Genomic DNA, 20,270 nt, shown 5'->3' with positions numbered 1-20,270 from the left:
AGGATACAGCTGGACCCAAAAATTAGTAATCACACTCAGAATTTTGTCAAGGTAATTTTTGTCATCATCCCAATATCTCTTTCCATTCTCACAGGTACTTCGTAGTCCTTGTTTATATGTGCACACAGTTGGCAGCGCTATAAACCTGGTGTTTGCTTACAGTCGTGTTTTCTCATGCATGCCTAGTGAGCTGTACGGTTTTCACAATAATTGTATCTAATCCTTTTAATAATGTACCACTTTTTCTTGTGAGGTAGTTCAGAGGGTTTTAGTTTGTTTTTGTTTCTTTTTTCCTTTTGTAATTTGTGAACTATTTAAGTTAGATCTCTAGTCAGGGAGTGAGCCTATCAAAGAGTATGGGCACTTTTATTTCTGTAATGTTTTATTGTCAAATTGCATTCACGCTGGTTTAAAACACCCTACAGTGCTGCCAGTAGGTTTTGAGTGGTTTGGTTTGATTATAGCCAGCATTTGTTCATTTAAAGTGAAGTCGCTCAGTCGTGTCCGACCCTTTGCGAACCCATGGACTGTAGCCCACCAGGTTCCTCCATCCGTGGGATTTTCCAGGCAAGAATACTAGAGTGAGTTTCCGTTTCCGTGTTCATTTAAAGAGTGTTTATCGAGCCCTTGTCCTGGTGGAGTGTATGTTCCAGTAGGGAAGATGAGTGAAGGACATAAGCAGAGAAGGATGGTATTTTATATTAGAAGATGGGGAGTGCTCTATGAGTAGAGCAGGTAATGGGATGTGAGGAGGATGACTTGCCCTGGGAATTAGGCATTTTCATTGTTGGCCACTGAGAAGGTAGCATTTGAGCAAGGACTCTAGGCATTGGGTTTGCTTTATGTATATTTCTCCTTTTTTTTTTATGAATTTGAGAAGCTGATATAATATCTCAAGATTACTGTAATCTGTTTACTTTCTTAGAACAGTTTCCCACATATTTTCTATTTTTATATTTAATTTTGGCAAAGGTTGAAAATTTCATGAAAATCCATCTTACATAGAAAAGGTTTTCTATGTAAGACTGTGCCTGTCCTTAAAATTAAGAGTGGGGAAAATTGGGCAACTAAATTTGTGTTTGAACATGAGAATATTCAGTCCAGGGCTTTAATAAGGAACAAAAATTACCACTCATTTAAAGTTAAAAAGATTCTTCTCCCTTTGTATTTCTGTTTTAAGTGAAGGAAAGGTGTGCTTAATGTTAAACTGTGTAAGAGTGACTTGTGTTTATTATTTTGTAGGGTGACTGTTGGATCTGTATGGAACTCATGTCTACCTCGTTTGATAAGTTTTACAAATATGTATATAGTGTATTAGATGATGTTATTCCAGAAGAAATTTTAGGCAAAATCACTTTAGCAGTAAGTACCTGGTTTTCAAATTGTTTGGGCTATATACACTTGTATAAAGATGCTGCTGGAGTTCTGAATGCCCTTCACACAATGTTATTGACCTTCCTGGAAAATCATTTGTAATAGGAAAAGAGACAAAGTCCCTTCTGTGGGGTCATTAACAAAATAAGTCATAAGAACAATTTTCAAAGTACTGATCTACAGATACTTTTCATTGTTGAAAAGTACATATTGAAATCATACATTTCAGTAGTAAATACTGCAGTGATCTTGTCATGAAAATCATAGTGAGCCCTAATAGATTGTGCTGTAAATAAGGCTAGGAAAAAGCAATTTTCTGTTCCTCTTTCCCTTATTACTTTAACTATTTTTAAATAGGTTATATTATTACAGTTCCCCTTAAATTAATTAGAATTGCAGCAGTTTCCTTGAAGTTCCTTAATTGAAACTCTTAGCCAAAGTCTATTTTCTTTTGCTTTAAGATTTGGCCAGTTCTGTCTAAACTAAAATTGTTGACCAGCAATTTCAGTAACCAACATTACTACTAATTTGGTAAAATCACTTTTACCATAGTTCAAAAAAAGAAAAGAAGTACTGTTTTGCTTATGTATTTATAGTTTTGAAAGTAAATTCATGATCATTTTCTTTCCTATTCTTTTAGCTAACAAAGGTCATTCACAATTTTTTCATAAAAAGAAAAACATTTTTTTAATAGGGTAGAAGGGTATGAGATTTCTTAGTATCACCTGAGAGTCTGAATTAATGGTGACCCAGGTTAGTGGATGTGTAAATGAAACTTTATAGGCAACTGTAAGATAGGTATTCTGGCTTCAGGTAATTCCCTCTTTCTTCCCTGCCTCCTCCACATCCAGTATGGTCTACTGTTAATTGTCAGTTTATTTGCTTAATCATTAAAGGTTAATGTTGCAATATATAGATAGCCTCTGAACTGTTTTTTTAGTTGTAAGAGATGTGTGTGTATAATTGGGCCTTAAAAAGTCAGATTAAATCTAGTCATTATAATCTTAAGATTCATAGATCCCATGTTAATATTTTATTTATCTGAATTAATGCTTAATTTAAATGTTTTATGAGCTAAATGTTAAGATATATACCCTTTCATATAATTTTATAAAAAGCTGTCTAGTATAAACAACCTTATACTAGGAACTTGTTCATTATTCAAACAGGTATATGAAGTTTTATGTTCAATTTAGTCATCTCTCCAATATACCAAACCGAGGTTTATTTTGGAGCTCATTACTATTCATAATAATTATAATAGAATAACAATAGAATAATAATAGCTATGGTTATTGAGTGTTTGTTTGTGTCAGGCCAAGATCTCATGACATTTTATGTTCATAGCAACTCTCAGTGGTAAATAGTGTAACCCCCTTTTTGCAGATGACAGATCTAAAGCGTGAAGAGGTTAAATAATTTGCTGTGAAATTCATACATTTGTAAGCATAAATGATTTAAGTCCAGGCAGCCAGACCCTAGAATCCAGCTGCTAACCACTCCATAATAGGATGATCTAGAAACTGGAAAACATAAAATGATTTTATCCTGTATTACAATATTACAATCCTATATTATTTTGCAGTCCTATAATATTGTAATCCTATATTAAAAATATTATATGTAGTATGTACTAATAAATCATTTATTACATATTTGCCTGTGTTTCTAGATTTGGTTATCATCCTTTATATTAAGCACAGCATTCACAATTACTTTGTGTTAAATCCCTCCTTGCCAAAAACCCCCCTGAACAAGCCTGACTGAAACATTTGAGCTTGTGTTTCACTCTCCTAATACTTAATGGCGGTGGAGACTTCACCTTCCTGGTTGGTTGGCCAGTTTGTCACTTCTCTTTTAGTTTGAGACTGTAGAAATTTTAATTCAAGTCTGTTTCCTCTAATCATTGAGAAATCTTTGATTTCCTGATCATGAGCAGTGATCAAACAGTAGGATAAATTCTGGCTCTGCAAACATAACTTTGCAAGCTCCACATCCAATGAGGGTGAGTGATTGTGAGAAACTGAGAATTTGGAAAAACATGCTAAACAGGAACCATGACTATGGGATCTTTTTGTATTAAATATATTAATATCTATTCTTGAAAAGTTCAATGGTATGAGAAAGATTTTACAGCTTTTTAATGACTCATTTGAAAATTTGTAAGTTACCTGTTTTTTCTAAGCTGTCAGAGAAGAGTATATAAAGAAAGCTAAGTTTTCACATCTAAAATCATAATTTAGCATCTTCGGTTAACATAGCTCATGGACAGGATATCAAAATACTCAGCTTAAAAGAATGCCAAGAACTACCTGAGCTGTAACTTTATGATCAACTGCTATGCTGTTTGATTAGAAGGAAGCTGATTGCTTGTCCTGTCTTTCTCTGCTTTTTCTCCCTAGACTGTGAAAGCACTAAACCACTTAAAAGAAAACTTGAAAATCATTCACAGAGGTGGGTATGACTAGAGCAGCCTTTTTACCAACTTGGATCAGTTAGCTTTTTTGCTGTGATTAGAGTGCTTTTGATTACAAGTAGTAGAAAATCCTGTTGACTGGCTTGAAGTTCAAAGAAACTCATTATCTGTCATAGTGAGTCCAGAGGCGGGGTGGCTCCGAGCACAGCGTGGTTAGGCTGAAGCTCTCTCCTTTTGGCTCTGCGCTCCTTAACGCGTCGGCTCCGTTCCCAGGGGAGTCACAGCTGAAGCAGATCCTGTGTCACATCTGGACGCGTCGGCTCCTTGAAGAAGAAGCTTTCTCTCCTCATGTGGCTGTCTTAGGAGCAGAGAAATCTTCCTTATGTGTCTCTAGTATCTTCTCTTCTCTCATTCACCAGAGTTTCCTCATGCCCTCACCTGAATGAGGCCCTGGTGAGAAGCATTAGTCTACCCTGCTCCGCTCAGGCCAGTCAGGACCCAGTGCTTGGAGGTATGGGTGGAGCAGCACGGAGGAAGTCTCCTCAGTAAGGACAGCCTGGTTAGGAGCAGATACTTGATAGGCAGTCAGCCGTGTCAGTGATAGTGAGCGCTCTTCTCTGGAGTTTTTGGTGGATAACCTTCTGAGTTACAGACAGACACTTTTGTATCCTTTATTTATTTTTATCCTGACTTTTTTATTCATAGAGCCATGACAGTGACAATGAAATGGATTGAAAGACTGAGAAAGGTACAGAGAGTTAGTGAGCGAGGGGGAGAATTGGCCAACTAGCTGATTTGCACCGACTGGCCGAATTAGTTGACGGTCAGTGAGGAGAAGGTGGTAACCTAGGGCCACTGTGGCCAAATTGTGTAAAATCTGGTGAAGCAAATGGAAAGGACTTAGCTTTCCCATGTGTGCAGAAAAGCACACCCACTCTGTAATAGGTGTTTTCCTTTCCACAACCCTGTAAGTTAGGAATTGTTGCTTCTATTTTGTAGACAAGGAAATTATGGGTGCTGAGTGAGAGTTCAGAAGCTTGCTCTAGGTAGAGTTGTGAATATCAGACCTAGGGCTCAAACCTTAACTTTTTTGACCCCAGAGCTTGTGATCTGATGAATGTACTGGGTTGGATACTCTCCTTAGATGAAGCTCTGCTTAGACAAAATTGTGGGTTTAAAATTTATATACTTTGCATTTAGTTGTATCATCTTTGACATTTATTTTAAAGTGACTTGGGCTTCCCTGGTGGCTCAGATGGTAAAGAATCTGCCTGCAGTGCAGGAGACCTGTGTTCGATCCCTGGGTTGAGAAGATTCCCTGGAGAAGGGAATGGCTACCCAGTCCAGTATTCTGGCCTGGAGAATTCCATAGTCTGTATAGTCCTTGGGCTCACAAAGAGTCGGACACGACTGTGCAACTTTGACTCACTCACACTCATAAAGTAGCTTAGTATACTCTTACAGATTAAATTCATTGTGCATGTTATATGTTCAGTAATGAATCTGAAACAAGTAAATGAATGTCTCTTGATGAGAACAAAGAAAACTTTATACAATGCCTAAATTTAATATAAGGCATTTTTTTTTATAATGCGTTTTTAGCATTCAGAAAATTTTATCATCGTCTTATCTATCTGAATTTTATGGACTTGATCACTTATGTTTTCTAACATTTTTCCTTGGACTTCTTTAGAATATAGCTCGTTTGCTTAATTACTTGACTGTTGAATGACATCTGTGTCTTGCAGATATCAAACCTTCCAATATTCTTCTGGACAGAAGTGGAAATATTAAACTCTGTGACTTTGGCATCAGTGGACAGCTTGTGGACTCGATCGCCAAGACGAGAGATGCTGGCTGCAGGCCCTACATGGCAGTAAGTGCAAGTCCCAGCCTTCTTGCCTGACAGTCATCGCACAGAGAGCCTGTGCCCTTTGAGCTGTGCTTCCAAGGAATCCACTTTAGCTACACAGTTTCACTATACTAGAGTATTTGCCTCTTCCACGGAGACAAAACTCAGTTCTAGCTTTGCTGCGAAACTTGTCGGCGTTTTCCCACTGAGCTCCTGCTTCGTGGGCTTGCTCTGTTCCTCTTGCCTGGCACTTAGCACATACGGTCTCCTCTGATTATTGTTTTTTCACTATATTCTAGTTAGTTCTCAAAAGGCCTCTTTGTGTTTCTAGACCATCGCTCCCCCCATGCTGTCTCGACTGTAGGAGGTGATACTGTAGTAGACACATGGATCATGTAAGTGGTGCCGTTTCCAGCTAGAGGAGAATGGGAAAACAAGTTCCTCCCAGGACTCAGTATGTTTCATAGCGTCTTTAGGGGTGGAGGGAGCTCACTGACACATACAAGGGTGAAGGCCTCAGGTGTTTCCCAGCCTGGGAAGCTGCTCACACTGGTAGGTGTATTTTATACCCAGCCAAAATACTCATGGACCTCCTTTTTTAATAGGTTTCAGATGGTACTCAAGATACCATTCTGCAATAATTTTTGCCTTTGCCTTCTTCATATTTATTGATCTTTTTCATATCTATCCATCTGCCTACCTATAATCATATATATGTGTATATATATATATATATATTTTTTACTTGTGTTTATTTTTCTTGCTTTGCCTAGAATTAGATCAGTGTTGATTGACAGTGGTTATAGTAGGATTCATCTGTTGCTTGACTTGAAGGCAAATGTCTTTTTCTGGTTTACTAAGTGTATGTGTCTATATCTGTGAGTGAGAATGTGTGTGTGTGTGTGTGTATGAGAGAGAGAGATAAGAATGAATCAGGAAGGGCTATTAAATTTTATTAAATGCCTTTTTGACATCATTCAGTATATGATGAAATGTTTCTGTGTAGCTGTTGACATGATACCTCATAGTAACATATATTTAGGTGGTGGTTGAACCATGCTGGCATTCCAGAGGTAATCCCTACATGGTTCATAGTTGATATTCTTAATATGTTCTTTACATGTGCCATGTTAATATTTATGATTGCTACATAAAAATGTTTGAGATTGGTTTATAGTATACATTGTAAAGGTGTTAGATGGGTTATGCTAGTTTTAAAAATCAAACTGGGAAAATTCTTTTATCTTTATTCATACATTAAAGTATTGATCATCTCACCAGCCCAGGTTGGATGCATGAGACAGGTGCTCGGACCTGGTGCACTGGGAAGACCCAGAGGGATCAGGTAGAGAGGGAGGTGGGAGGGGGGATCGGGATGGGGAATACATGTACATCCATGGCTAATTCATGTCAATGTATGACAAAAACCACTACAATATTGTAAAGTAATTAGCCTCCAACTAATAAAAATAAATGAAAAAAAAATAAAGTATTGATCATCTAGTGATCAAAAACATAACTTTGACCTCCTTGAGCTCAGAAAATTTTCCCTAGAGCTCAGAACCATTGTGCTAGTGTAGTTTTCTGTTCTTTGAGGCTGAAATCCATCTTGGCAGGTGTCTTGGGGGAAAGATACATAATTATATGAAAGCTGAAATTTTACTGTTTCCTTAGCATCACACATATGTGTGGTTGCATGTGTATACATATGCATACTTTCCTTTTCTTATTGTTTTAAGTGTCAGAACTGTTTACTGAAGTGTTTTAAGTACCAAATATCTGGTAGTTTTAGAGTCTGTCCAGTCTCTTTAAATGCTCCTCCCTTCAAAAGGCGGTGACCAAGTGCGGCCTTGAGCGTGGACTGAACTCAGGGGCCCACTTCTCATGAACCGCATGCGGTAGAAATGAACACATCCCTCTGAGGACAAGTCCTAAAGAAGCAGATGGCTTCTTTTCTGTTTTCTTTCTTGGATAGCTACTTGGGGGGAGCCCAGCTGCCATGTTGTAAAGACTTTCAACAAGCAGCATCACAGAGACACTCATGTGCTGAGGATCAGGGACTTCCTGCAGTAACTGTGTGTGAGCTTAGTGATGCGTCTTCCAGCCCTGGGGAGGCCAGCAGCCCTGCCTGACTGCTCGACTGAAGCCTCACGAGGGACCCTGAGTCCAAACCCCCATCACAAATACTCGCTGATGCCTGACTCACAGAAACCTGAAATAATAGATGTCTGTTGGTTTCAACTGTTAAAAGTTTTTGGGTGCTTTGTTACACAAATAGCTAACTAGTATAAAGTAGTTCATGTTAATCTTCTTGCTTATTCCTTGCTTTTTTAAATTTTTAGCCTGTACGTTCCTGCCTTTTGGCACATATTAAACTTCTTTTTTTTTTAGCATAATAAATGATCAGTTAAAAATGAAACATTGGAAAAGGTCTGTTCTGTGTTACTAATTACATTTGTTCAGCACTTTTTTGCCTCTAAAAAAATTTGAGTTCAAAATTTGATACCATTGCGATTATCAATTTCTCCTTATTCCTTGGTTTTTATTTTATATACTTCAATACAGAGTAAATTAGGTTGTATATTTATTATAAACTATATGTTTTGGATATAAAATTTTTTTATCTATTACTTTTTTGTTGTTTTGGTTCGTGTTACAGACCCTATTCTCTAAGTTGATATTTTCCTCTTGTGTTGTTATTGTTCATTCACCAAGTCATGTCCTCCTCTTCGCGACCCCATGGTCTGCAGAACACCAGGCTTCTCTGTCCCTCACCATCTCACCATCTCCTGGAGTTTGCCCAAATGTGTTAGTTTTAAAAAGCTTTTTGTTTTTCAAACCCATACTTCCTACTTAGTTTTAGGATACAGGATCTTTAATTCGTTTTATGAATCTTAAGTGTCGTCTCCTCTCAAAGAATACTTTTCAAAATTTTAAAAATACTACACATACAAATAAAGAATGAACATGTGTCAAGAATGTATTTAACTCATTCATAAGAAAACTGGACAGGCAGGTTGGTGAAACTGGCTCAAAGAATGTTTGCATAATTCAGTATTTACAGTCACTAAAGAAAGAATATTGGAATGAAATGGCTAATCAAAATATAACATTGCTGATTACCTCCAGGTCAATGAAATAACTTTTGGGGTTGTTAGACAGAAACATGTGCATCCCTACCTAACAAAATATGCAGGTTATTTTGTGACTTAAGGGTCTGGGCCCTAATGAAACAAGTACACTTTCATTGATTACTTCATTTGGTTATTTTATTTTATATAGTTCAAAATATTTTAAAGCTTTTTATTGAGACTTCTTCTGTGATTCATGTGTTATTATTTAGAAGTGTGTTGTTTAATCTCCAAATACTTGAGAATTTTTCAGGTTTTCTTTCTGTTATTCATTTCTAATATAATTACTTTGTGGTCTGAGAACATGCCTTGCATGATTTCAGTTTTTTAACATAAAGTGTGTTTTATGTTTTAACATAAACTAACATAGTTTATGTTAGTGAATGTTCCATATGAGTAGGAGAAGAATGTGTATTCTGCTGTTGTCGGATGGAGTATTTTCTTTCTTGGTTGATTATCGGGGATTATTATGTAATATGTATGTTATCAGGTAAATACATATATTTACAACTAAAAGTAAAAGTGAAAAGCTTCCAATGAATATTTATGTGACACAGTACTCATGTTGAAAACAAAATGGATAGGTTTCCAAACTAATTGTTGCTGACAGGCAGAGAACATTACGCAGTGACTATTGTGCTTCTCTGGACATTTCTTTCAACAGCAGTTACTGTCAGTCTTAGGCCCCATTGTCAGCTCTGTGCTACTGACGGCCCCTCTCTCTTTTCTTCTCCATCCCTGACACTCTTTGTGGATAATGGTCCCTTATTTCAAGAAAATGTAAAGATGCTTCCTTCATAGAAATTACTAAAAGTGATTTTTGCTGTTTGGTAGGATATGGTATTTGGTAGGATTTATCCTAGGTATTTATTTATTTATATCCTAGGTATTTATCCTAGGTATTTATCCTAGGATTTGGTAGGATATGTTATGGTAGGATAGTATTACTGTGCTACTGGCAGTGCCTTAATTTGGGTAACAGTTAGACTAGTTGGACAAGTATCTTTATTTGATAGAAATACAAATTTAACGTTATGATGGAGAGTGAGTAGAGCAATTATAATAAATTTGGCTTGTATTGGCTTGTATTTGTCTCAGATATGTTGTGCTGTGTCCTTATTCACTGAAGCAAAGAGGGATAAGATCCAAAGACTTACTCCCCCCTGCCTTCTTTTTACCATTATTTGCTACTAATCTGGCCCCATTGTAATTCTTTGTTTTTTTCCTTTTTCTTCCCATTTCTCCCTTCATCTGTTCTCAGCTTCAGTTTTGTAAACCCTTGTGAATCCTTAGGGGGAAGAATTAGCCATGTCTTCCCTTTATGGAGGAAGCCACCGAGTTGGGTCTTCCCTTGTTGTTTGTTTTCAGTGTAATATTGATGTCCTCTTCCTCCCTGTCTGTCCCTGGGCATGGGTTCCTCGAGGACTGTGCTGGCATTCTGGCTGCCTGCTCAGCCCTGCTTCCATCACCTACCCCTGGGGTGTGTGCGTCGTGAATGACTGTGGCTTCTCTTTGTGTTTCAGCCTGAAAGAATAGACCCAAGTGCATCACGACAAGGCTATGATGTCCGATCTGATGTCTGGAGTCTGGGGATCACATTGGTAAGTTCACGGTGACTCCACCTTGTCGTGGTAGTATGACAAGAAATTTAGAAGTGAAAGACAAGTTAACCAATCTTCCATCACTCTTAAGAACACATCCCGTGTCTTCTAGTCTTTGATTTCTATATTGCTGTTTCTTCCTGTCCCCCACCCCTCACCCCATGGCTGTAATTGCAGAGACTCTATTTTCTAATTGTTGAAAACAAGTTTTTACCTTAAAAATCAAACTAGAGTTGATGGTTTCCCTCATGGCTCTGTGAAGCGCCTGGGGCTCTTTAATGCTGTCCCTCTGGATCTCTTGGCCACAGACACTAGGAGCAGAACTGCACTCAGAGCAGGAGCAGGAGGCCGGCTCACCCACGGTCAGCGCAGGTGCACAGGCTCCCGCGGCTCCAGCAGGAGTCACAGGTCCACTGATACTGTGGACAGTGTGTGTGTGTTAGCACGCATATCTGTATGAAGATAGGTACTGCTTAGAATCTTCTACTCCCTGAACAGAAAAGTCATAAATTCTGATAGTGATTCCATTGTTTGAGGAACAAGAACTACCGAGGTGATAATTCTCAATGAAAGTTCTGCCTTAGAACACCCAAGAAAGAACTGTCTCATTTCTGGGCTATATTGAAATTTTGGTTCTATTTTTAAAATATATTTATTGGCTATTCCCCTATACCAAGATTTGTTTTGAAGTCTCAGATTTATTTTCTTGTGCGTGCTGTTTTACCAGGGCTAAAGGACATTTTTCTGACTTCAGACAGAGCAGCTTCTTCCACATTGGATGTGAATTTTCTATCACTCAGGGCAGGGAGGTTGCTATATCCTTTTTGGTAGGCAACCCAGAGCTTATCCTGCCATTTTGCCCCCATCTTCTTAAGACCCCAGAGCACCGAGACCACAGGTTTCAGGGCCGGGGACTCTTCCTGGAGCTCATGAAACAGTCTCCGTTTGTCCACCAGCACTGTATGTACTGAGATCCTCGTGCTGAGAACCACACACCCTGTGAGCTGTCCTTGGTGAGTCATGGCACCACACCTGGTGAACTCTCTGTCTAGAGACATGCAGGTTGACAGCTCAGCTCTGCGGAAGGCTTCATCCAGCTTCCCTTGTGACCAAACATGGGAGACACCTCAGGGAGTCTCTTCTCAGCATGAAGCCGCTGATGAAAGGGATTCCTTCCCAGTTACTCAGGAGAGAACACGGAACTTGGGACTTTATTAGGTTTGGTGACTGGAGCAAGACTTGTAGTTTCCAGTTGAGACAGCTGTTTGCATAGAAGGATGCAAACAGCTGTCCACTGCATAGAATAAGAATATTCAATATTCAGAAAAACCCATCAGTGTCCAAGCCAGTTATGCTTAGCAAGCAAGTTTTTACTTTACTGTAAAGTAAAATTTTTGTTCTGTGAAAAGTTTTAACATAGAAATTTTTTTTTTTTTTTGGCAGTTTCCTTTACTACATCTGGCTAAACTTTGTTTACATTAAAGGTAACTCGGATGGTAAAGCATCTGCCGACAATGTGGGAGATCCGGGTTCGATCCCTGGTTTGGGAAGAACCCCTGGAGAAGGAAATGGCAACCCACTCCAGTACTCTTGCCTGGAAAATCCCATGGATGGAGGAGCCTGGTAGGCTACAGTCCATGGGGTCCCAAAAAGTCAGACATGACTGAGCGACTTCATTTTCACTTTCAAACTTTGTTTAAAAGGAAGGCATTCAGTACCTATAATTGCTTTATAACTTACTGTTCATAGACATTATTCTCATAATTCCATAAAAAGGATGAGATGAAATTAACTTCTGAGATCCGAAGTCTTTCACCTTATAACATGCATCCTGCTCTTTCCTTCTCTTATTAAAACCTGGTCTCAGAATTAAATCTAATGAAGTTATTCCCATTGCTGTGAATGGTCAGTGAGGTTTGCTTCTTCCCAAGCCTTTATATTTTCATCGAAAAGAAACTACAGGCGGGACTCGCGCCGCGGTCGCGGAGACTTGAAGCCCCCCGGGTCCGCGCTCCACCTCGCTGTCCGCTCCCCCGGCCCCCATGGAGAAGACGGAGCTGATCCAGAAGGCCAAGCTGGCCGAGCAGGCCGAGCGCTACGACGACATGGCCACCTGCATGAAGGCCGTGACGGAGCAGGGTGCCGAGCTGTCCAACGAGGAGCGCAACCTGCTCTCGGTGGCCTACAAGAACGTGGTCGGGGGCCGCCGGTCCGCCTGGAGGGTTATCTCCAGCATCGAGCAGAAGACCGACACCTCGGACAAGAAGTTGCAGCTGATCAAGGACTACCGGGAGAAAGTGGAGTCCGAGCTGAGGTCCATCTGCACCACGGTCCTGGAATTGTTGGATAAGTATTTAATAGCCAATGCAACTAATCCAGAGAGTAAGGTCTTCTATCTGAAAATGAAGGGAGATTACTTCCGGTACCTTGCTGAAGTTGCTTGTGGTGATGATCGGAAGCAAACGATAGATAATTCCCAAGGAGCTTACCAAGAGGCTTTCGATATAAGCAAGAAAGAGATGCAACCCACACACCCCATCCGGCTGGGGCTGGCTCTTAACTTTTCTGTGTTCTACTATGAGATCCTCAATAACCCGGAACTGGCCTGCACACTGGCTAAAACGGCTTTTGATGAGGCTATTGCAGAACTTGACACACTGAATGAAGACTCGTACAAAGACAGCACCCTCATCATGCAGCTGCTGAGAGACAACCTCACATTATGGACATCAGACAGTGCGGGAGAAGAATGTGATGCGGCAGAAGGGGCAGAAAACTAAGTGCATACAGGGTGTCATCTTTCTTCCCCTTGAAACCTTTTTACTCATCTCCATTCCTTACTCCATTTGGATTTCCTATAGCAAAGAAACCCATTCATGTGTATGGAATCAGCTGTTTATAGTCTTTTCACACTGCAGCTTTGGGAAAACTCCATTCCTTGATTTGTGTTTGTCTTAGCCTTCCTGGTGTGCAGTTACTGCTGTAGAAAAGTATTAATAGCTTCATTTCATACAAACATAAGTAACTTCCAAACACTTATGTAGAAGACTAAAAATGTATCTGGTATTTAAGTAATCTGAACCAGTTCTGCAAGTGACTGTGTTTTGTATTACTGTGAAGATATGAAAATGTAGCTAATTACAATTTGAAGAGTGTTCTACATAACTTCTTAATTTCTACATTCCCTCCCCTTACTCTTCTTCAGAGATTTCCTTTCAGTAAGCAACTTTTCCATCCTCTTAATGTATTCCTTTTTAGTAGGAATCCAGAAGTATTAGATTGAATGGAAAAGCATTTGACATTTTGAGACTGGGGGGATCACAGATTAAAATGCCTCCTGTATCATATATATGTGATGGAGGACTTGTGTATCTGTGACAACAGGGAGTTTCCTTATTCACTCTTCATTTGCTGCTGTTTGAGTTGACAACTTCCCTTCCCAATAAAAACTCACTTACACCTCCTGCCTTTGTAGTTCTGGTATTCACTTTACTATGTAATAGAAGTAGCATGTTGCTGCCAGAATACAAGCATTGCTTTTGGCAATTAAAGTGCATGTCATTTCTTAATACATTAGAAAGGGGGGAAAAGCACACAGTCCAGTCTAAAACATTAGTACTTTTCCATGCAGATTTGTGCACATGTGAGAGGGTGTCCAGTTTGTCTAGTGATTGTCATTTAGAGAGTTGGACCACTATTGTATGTTGCTAATCATTGACTGTAGTCCCAAAAAAGCCTTGTGAAAATGTTATGCCCTATGTAACAGCAGAGTAACATAAAATAAAATTACATTTTATAAACCATCAAAAAAAAAAAAAAAAAAAAAAAAAAAAAAAAAAAAAAAAAAAAAAAAAAAGAAACTACAGGCAAAGGAGTGGATTTCTGCGTGCCTGTGCACGTGCCTGCCGGCCTGGTTCCCCCAGGCACGTGTGCAGGGCAGACAGTGCCCAGCTGGGGGAACATCTTTTGGAAAAGAAGGCTTTCCTCTGCAGCTCCCTGTTGGAGGGGGGCTTTACATCTGCTTGATCGCCTTCGTTTCATGGTGTAAACTAGGACTTTTGACATTTGACTGGACCAATGGAATCAAATCTCAGCCAAGGAAGCTCTGAGACAGTCTTCTCAGCACACTCTCTCACGTGCTATCTCTGATGAGCTTGGGGCCATCCCCGCGTTATCAGTCACCTGTCAGTGCACATAAAATGGGGTTCATTTAGGCCATGCTCCAGATTTAAACCTAGTTCTTAGGAAAAGTACACAATTTCTGGATTTGCATTACCCTCGGAACAGAGTGGAAAATGAGAACACAGTTCACAAATGTATTTGACCTGGGGCAGGTGAGGACTTGCCATCCTGATTTCTAAATATCACTTCCACTTGGCTGTAGACATTCTGAAAGATTGCACCTCAACCTCACCTTGATTTGATTCAAGCCTTTTTCAGGAGTGTCAGGAGTTTTAGAATTGTAATGTGTAGTAACACATAATGCCCAGTGTATTTTGTTTTTTCCTCTGTTTTCTTTAGTACGAATTGGCCACTGGCCGATTTCCTTATCCAAAGTGGAATAGCGTATTTGATCAACTAACACAAGTCGTGAAAGGGGATCCACCACAACTGAGTAACTCTGAGGAAAGGGAGTTCTCCCCAAGTTTCATCAACTTTGTCAACTTGTGGTAAGTATTTGACTTATGAGTACTCAAAACCGTATGGTGAGGGGGCAGTGAGGTAATTACTTCGTCTCAGCAGTGTTGGCACTTTACACTGGGGAAGGGGGCCTTATTCGTATCACTGTGCCCTCTGAGCTGGGACTCTCATCACTGTGGCTACATGGAAGGTCCCAGCGAGCCTGGAGGGGTGTCACACTTATTCTGCTACTCAGGCGCCGAGAAAGAGCAGATGTGGGTGGGGGAGCAGCTGCTGCCTCCAGATTTCTCGTATCTTGTACAAGAGACACAGCCTCTGTGAGACTCACCCTCTTACTCTGGTGTGGTTCTCACGGTGAACTTGTACCAGAATCACATGCACACTTTTACTAAGTGAAGATCCTCCCAGGTCACACTTTTAGGGGTGGGTCTCTGCTGTGACATAAACATGTAACATAGTTGGGTCAGGCCCAGAGCTTGACTGGTAGAACCATACATTGGCTCAGGGAGATCTTATGCCACGGAAGGTGTGAACACCATGCCTGATGTTTTTAAGTGTACATCTTTTAACGTGTGTGTGTGTGTGTGTGTGTGCATGGCATGTAAGAATAAATACATACTGATGTGGTAAGAGTACAGTTGTGCCTTGTACTATTTCAATCTATATTTTAAATAAAATCTGTTTCATTATCATGTGAATATTTTTTATAATTATTCTGTTTATCCGACATGATTTAGAAGTAAGATACATTTGTAAGCAAAGAGCTAGAGTGTTTTGTATATTATTCTTTTCATTCTTGAAAATGCTTTTCTTTTTCTCATTTTTTTCTCTCTGGAAATGCAGCTTCTCTCTATTCTTTTTAGGTTCTATAAGGCTTTAACATTTCATGGTCCAGATTGTTGAAGTTCTTTTGTCTTTTATGTTTGGCAGCTTGTCTGCTTTGTGACTTTGTATCTGAAGGAAAAAAAAAAAACTGACCTCTTGCAATACTTTTGCTTGTGAAAATAAAAATACTTGAATAACTGTGTCTCCATTTTAATGATGTTAATTTCTGTGTTATTTTAGCCTTACGAAGGATGAATCCAAAAGGCCAAAGTATAAAGAACTCCTGGTGAGTCTGAGACTTTGGGGATAGGAGGTGTTTCCTCACGCTTGAACCCTCTAGGATGCAGGCTCACTGAGCAAGTCGCCGGCTGTGCTGTCAGAGACAGCTTGACCTTATTGAGTGTTTTTAAAGATGTTTTAAAACAAGGAGATTTGGAAAGACAGAAGTTGTGTCTGATTTTCCTACTAATACACTAGCTGGATTCTCATGGGAAATTTTGGCTTCGGCCTGTTACAAAAATACCCCCAAGGAACTTTAACCTTCGCTTTCAGGAGCTATTTCCCACCCCACAGCCTGTGTGTGTGAGAGATACGCATCTGTAACCATTTATTGTGTTCATTTTGCCTTGACTAAAAGCTCCGATGCAAATTTATGTCCCATGGCCCATTCCCGCTTCTTTGAATGTTCTCACCCTTCTGTAGACCTGGGGCTTTCTAAGCAGTACCAGATCTGGCCTTGGCCTTGGGAGCGAAGAAAATACTGTGACCTAATAATGTGGGAATATTTTAGGAAAAAACCCACTTGTCACTCTTAGCTTCTAGCTTTCCAAGGATATTAGGTAGAACTCTGGTCCACCCCAGCACTGACTGAGCTTACTGAGTCAGTGTACTTAGTGAAGCTATGGAAGAAAAACATCGCTGGGGATGGAGGACCAAGAAGGGGGTTTGGGAGGCAGATATGCAGCCATGGCATTTGGAAGGTGCAGGCACAAGCACCGGGGAGGAGCTGCTGCTGAGCCTCTTTCAGAGTTCGGGGGAGGGTCGGAGGGCCAAAGTGGAAACCTTGCTGTAGGGTCCCTCTGCTGCTCATGGGGACGTCCTGCGTCCAGGAGGAATGACAACTTTGGGTTCCTGCAGTGCTTCTGGGCTCTTGGGGGGCAGCAGAGGCTCCAGCTCTGATTTGTGTTGAAGAACGCAGGGGCCCTGATATGCAGATAAGCTTCCAGACCCCACAGCCAGGGCGGCTCCTCCAGAGCCCAACACCGTGTATGGTGTATCACACTAACCTGTGCGTGGAGCCCAGCCTGACTTGCCTCACTGCAGCCCTTTACAGTTCAGCCTGGCTGGAGCCTGCAGAGCTGAGCTACATGGCAACCAGGAACAGTTCCCGCTGAGCTCTCATGTGAATCTTGATCACGTTTCTTTTTCTTGTTTTCCATACTCTTGCAGAAACACCCCTTTATTTTGATGTATGAGGAGCGCGCCGTTGAGGTCGCATGCTATGTGTGTAAAATCCTGGATCAGATGCCAGCCACCCCGAGCTCCCCCATGTATGTCGATTGATGTCGCTGCTCCGTCAGACTCTAGACAAAGGGCTGAGAGGAAGCAAGACGTCCAGAACCTTCACCCCCACCACAGTGTTTCTGTTGCTCGCCAGACACCGCGCACACCGTGACTGGTGTTCTTTCATCCCGTCTGTATACTCCCGCCACCCCGAACGCGCAGCCCTGCGCGCCCGCGCATTGTCAGCGCCGGCCGGAGGCCTCGCCCGCTCTCGCGTGAACCCGGATGTCAGTACGATCAGCTTGCTGACTGTGACGAGACCGCATGGTAAACTCATTTCTAGACTCGAAGCCTGGAGACGCAGCTGCTGGAAGGGTGTTTCGTCAGGCTTCCGAATGCTGGATGGACGCGATGGCGGCCGCGCTGTGTCTGAATGCAGGCTCTGGGCTGGAGCGCGCAGCGGGCGCGGCCAGCGAGACACCTTGCCTTCCGGAGCTGGGAGACGGAGGAGGGGTAGACTTTCTTCACCAAGTGCAATAGGTTGACTGATTGGACCTTTTGTTGTTTGACAGTCACTGTCCACGCTTGGGGATCCATGTGCTCAGCCAAATTCCCTGTTTGAAATATCACGTTAAATTAGAGCACGTTTATCTTTACCAAAAACCGTGCTGCGTTCAGAGAGGAGAACGTGAAAATACCGAGACGGGACAGAATGTGTTCTTTTCTCCCCCGCCCCCACCCCCAGTCCCCTGCCCTCCATCTGGGAGACAGGAGTCTGCCACGCGTCAGAGAAGGTGCTGATTCTCAGAGTTCGGTGTGCTGCCAATTGGATGTTCTACCTGCCACAGACCACCCGGGCTGAGAAGGGAAGAATACGGAGGGCAAAGTTTACAGATGTTTTTAATCCTAGAATCCTGTCTGGAACAACTCGTAGCAGCTATGTATTTCCCCTGGTCCCAAGCCTGCTGCTCTAGCCTCTGTAACTCACTGACGGGGAGAAGTAGCTGTAGCGTGTGCCTTGACTGATCAGATAAAGATGTCTTTTAGGCAGCGAAAGACCAGATCTCAGCTGTGCGACATGACTGGTCCGGGTCTGCAGCTTCTGCGTCTCTTTCCCCACGTCTGTGGTCTGTTGCCCCTACGTAACTTTTGCTTGATCCAGTATCTCGCCTTTTTCACTATAATGGAAACCTTCATGATTACCAGGGATGTTCTTAAACAAGGATTTGTACAGCCTCCAGTGTATCACATGATCTCAAGTTTAATAGGCTGAGAAGGTGGGGCCCAGCTGATGTGGCGGGTGATGGAAGAGCATCTCTTTTAGAGATAACACTTGACCAGAGGAGGATTTCTTTTACATGAGTTCCTCACCTACAAGACACTAGCAGATCACCACACTTCTTAGGATTGGAATTCTACAAAAAACAACCCTAAAACCAAAAGACCCCCAAAGAACACCAGAATAGTTTTAGGAGGCCGTTGAAATCTACATCTTCTGCTGTCCTTCCTCCCTTCCCCGTGAGCTGGGTCTCCATGGTCTCCCTTCAGCCCCCCGGACACCCCGCGTAGGAGTGACGGCCAGGTCCGTCCAGCAGCGCCGTGAGCAGCTCACGCCCACTGGAGCGTAAAGCGGCCGAGGTCTGAGACGCGGCAGATGCTGTGACGGAACCAAACAGCGGTGGGTGTCGCTGTGTCTCCTCCCAGGTGACGGTCACAGACACTTTTCAACAACAAAGGGAGAATGGTGCTGTTTACAGTTACATCCTGTCAATTTCTGAATTCACCAGTGGTTTCTCGCTTTGGTCCACTTGCCTGATCTTCCTGTTTTCTCCCCCGTGGCATCGAAACCCCAGATTTCCCAGCCTTGGAGGGGAAGCCCCGCAGCGCCTGCCCCTGATCACGCCAAGCCATCGCCCCCCCATCCCCATGGCTCCCGGGGACTCAGGAGGACTCCACGTGGGGTCACTTTGCCATATGCAGATGGAGAGGAACACAGTGCTGACCGTCAGGAGCTGATCTGACTGTTCTCTCATGTGGACGACCACATAAAAAAGGCAATTTTAGTGTATTAATCATAGATTATTATAAACTATAAACTCAAGGGCAAGGAGTTTATTACAGTGTATCTTTATGAAAACAAAAGGGTGTACAGTGTTCACACACTGTGACAATAGTGTAAGAACTGTACATTGTGAGCTCTGGTTATTTCTCTCCTGTACCACAGAAGCATATTGTATAAAAACTGTCGGAAAGCTGATGTGAAGGGCTACTGCCTTATTTGTCTGTAAAAAGTGCAGCTCAGTCACATGACTGCTTCCTGGAGCTTGGGAATAGTTTATCCTGTATTCTTGTTTGAATTCTCCCTCTATTTAAGATGTATCCATGGAATCGAAGTGTCGATGTAATAGTTCTCTTCTCTTGCCTGCAGGTCAGTTGTAATAAATCTAGGATGTGATGATGACTTTGTAATTCGATTTTCTGAAGTCATACCCTGAGGGGAAAATCAAGTAAATTCAATTAAATTATCTGTGCATTTCATATTGGGAAAAATTCTCTTGTTCCGAAAGTGTTTATGGCTTCTTCTTCTCCCCGCTTCTCATGGTTGCCTTCTCTCCGCTTATTCTTTTTGAAAGAAAGCTTTGCTTTCTGTTGGAGCAGACGTGTTGGGGTCTTTCCAGATTGATTTCTTCATTGGTCTCCCTGACCTTCCCCACAGTGGCTCAGCGGTAAAGAACCCGCCTGCAATATTGGAGACACAGGAGATGCAGGTTCGATCCCTGGGCTGGGAAGATTCCCTCGAGGAGGAAATGTCAGTCCCATTCCAGTATTCTTGCCTGGAGAATCCCATGGACAGAGGAGCCTGGTGGGCTGCAGTCCACGGGATCGCAGAGTTGGATGCGACTGAGCACAGGAAGACCTGCCCCAGC

At 41.8% G+C, this 20,270-nt stretch overlaps 2 protein-coding genes across 2 annotated transcripts in view; both read left to right on the top strand.

Moving 5' to 3' along the window:
• MAP2K4 (mitogen-activated protein kinase kinase 4) overlaps positions 1–19,881 on the top strand; it is an 80,609-nt gene extending 60,728 nt beyond the window's left edge. Inside the window, exons 5-11 of the mRNA XM_065908499.1 lie at positions 1,243–1,362; positions 3,777–3,828; positions 5,539–5,666; positions 10,297–10,374; positions 14,896–15,044; positions 16,081–16,126; positions 17,290–19,881. Coding sequence (XP_065764571.1) covers positions 1,243–1,362; positions 3,777–3,828; positions 5,539–5,666; positions 10,297–10,374; positions 14,896–15,044; positions 16,081–16,126; positions 17,290–17,403 — 687 coding nt within the window. The 3' untranslated portion in view covers positions 17,404–19,881. The remainder of the gene's footprint in view (positions 1–1,242; positions 1,363–3,776; positions 3,829–5,538; positions 5,667–10,296; positions 10,375–14,895; positions 15,045–16,080; positions 16,127–17,289) is intronic.
• Positions 12,326–13,198, top strand: LOC136148888 (14-3-3 protein theta). Its single transcript, XM_065908500.1, has one exon. It carries the CDS (start codon positions 12,417–12,419, stop codon positions 13,152–13,154), a length of 738 nt encoding a protein of 245 aa, XP_065764572.1. The 5' UTR covers positions 12,326–12,416; the 3' UTR covers positions 13,155–13,198.
• Positions 19,882–20,270: the final 389 nt, after the last annotated feature.

The sequence above is a fragment of the Muntiacus reevesi genome, chromosome 18 (genome assembly GCF_963930625.1).
Source record: "Muntiacus reevesi chromosome 18, mMunRee1.1, whole genome shotgun sequence".
NCBI classification, from domain to species: Eukaryota; Metazoa; Chordata; class Mammalia; order Artiodactyla; family Cervidae; genus Muntiacus; species Muntiacus reevesi.
Note: the sequence above shows the minus strand (reverse complement) of the source record. Positions and strands in the feature narration are given on the sequence as shown.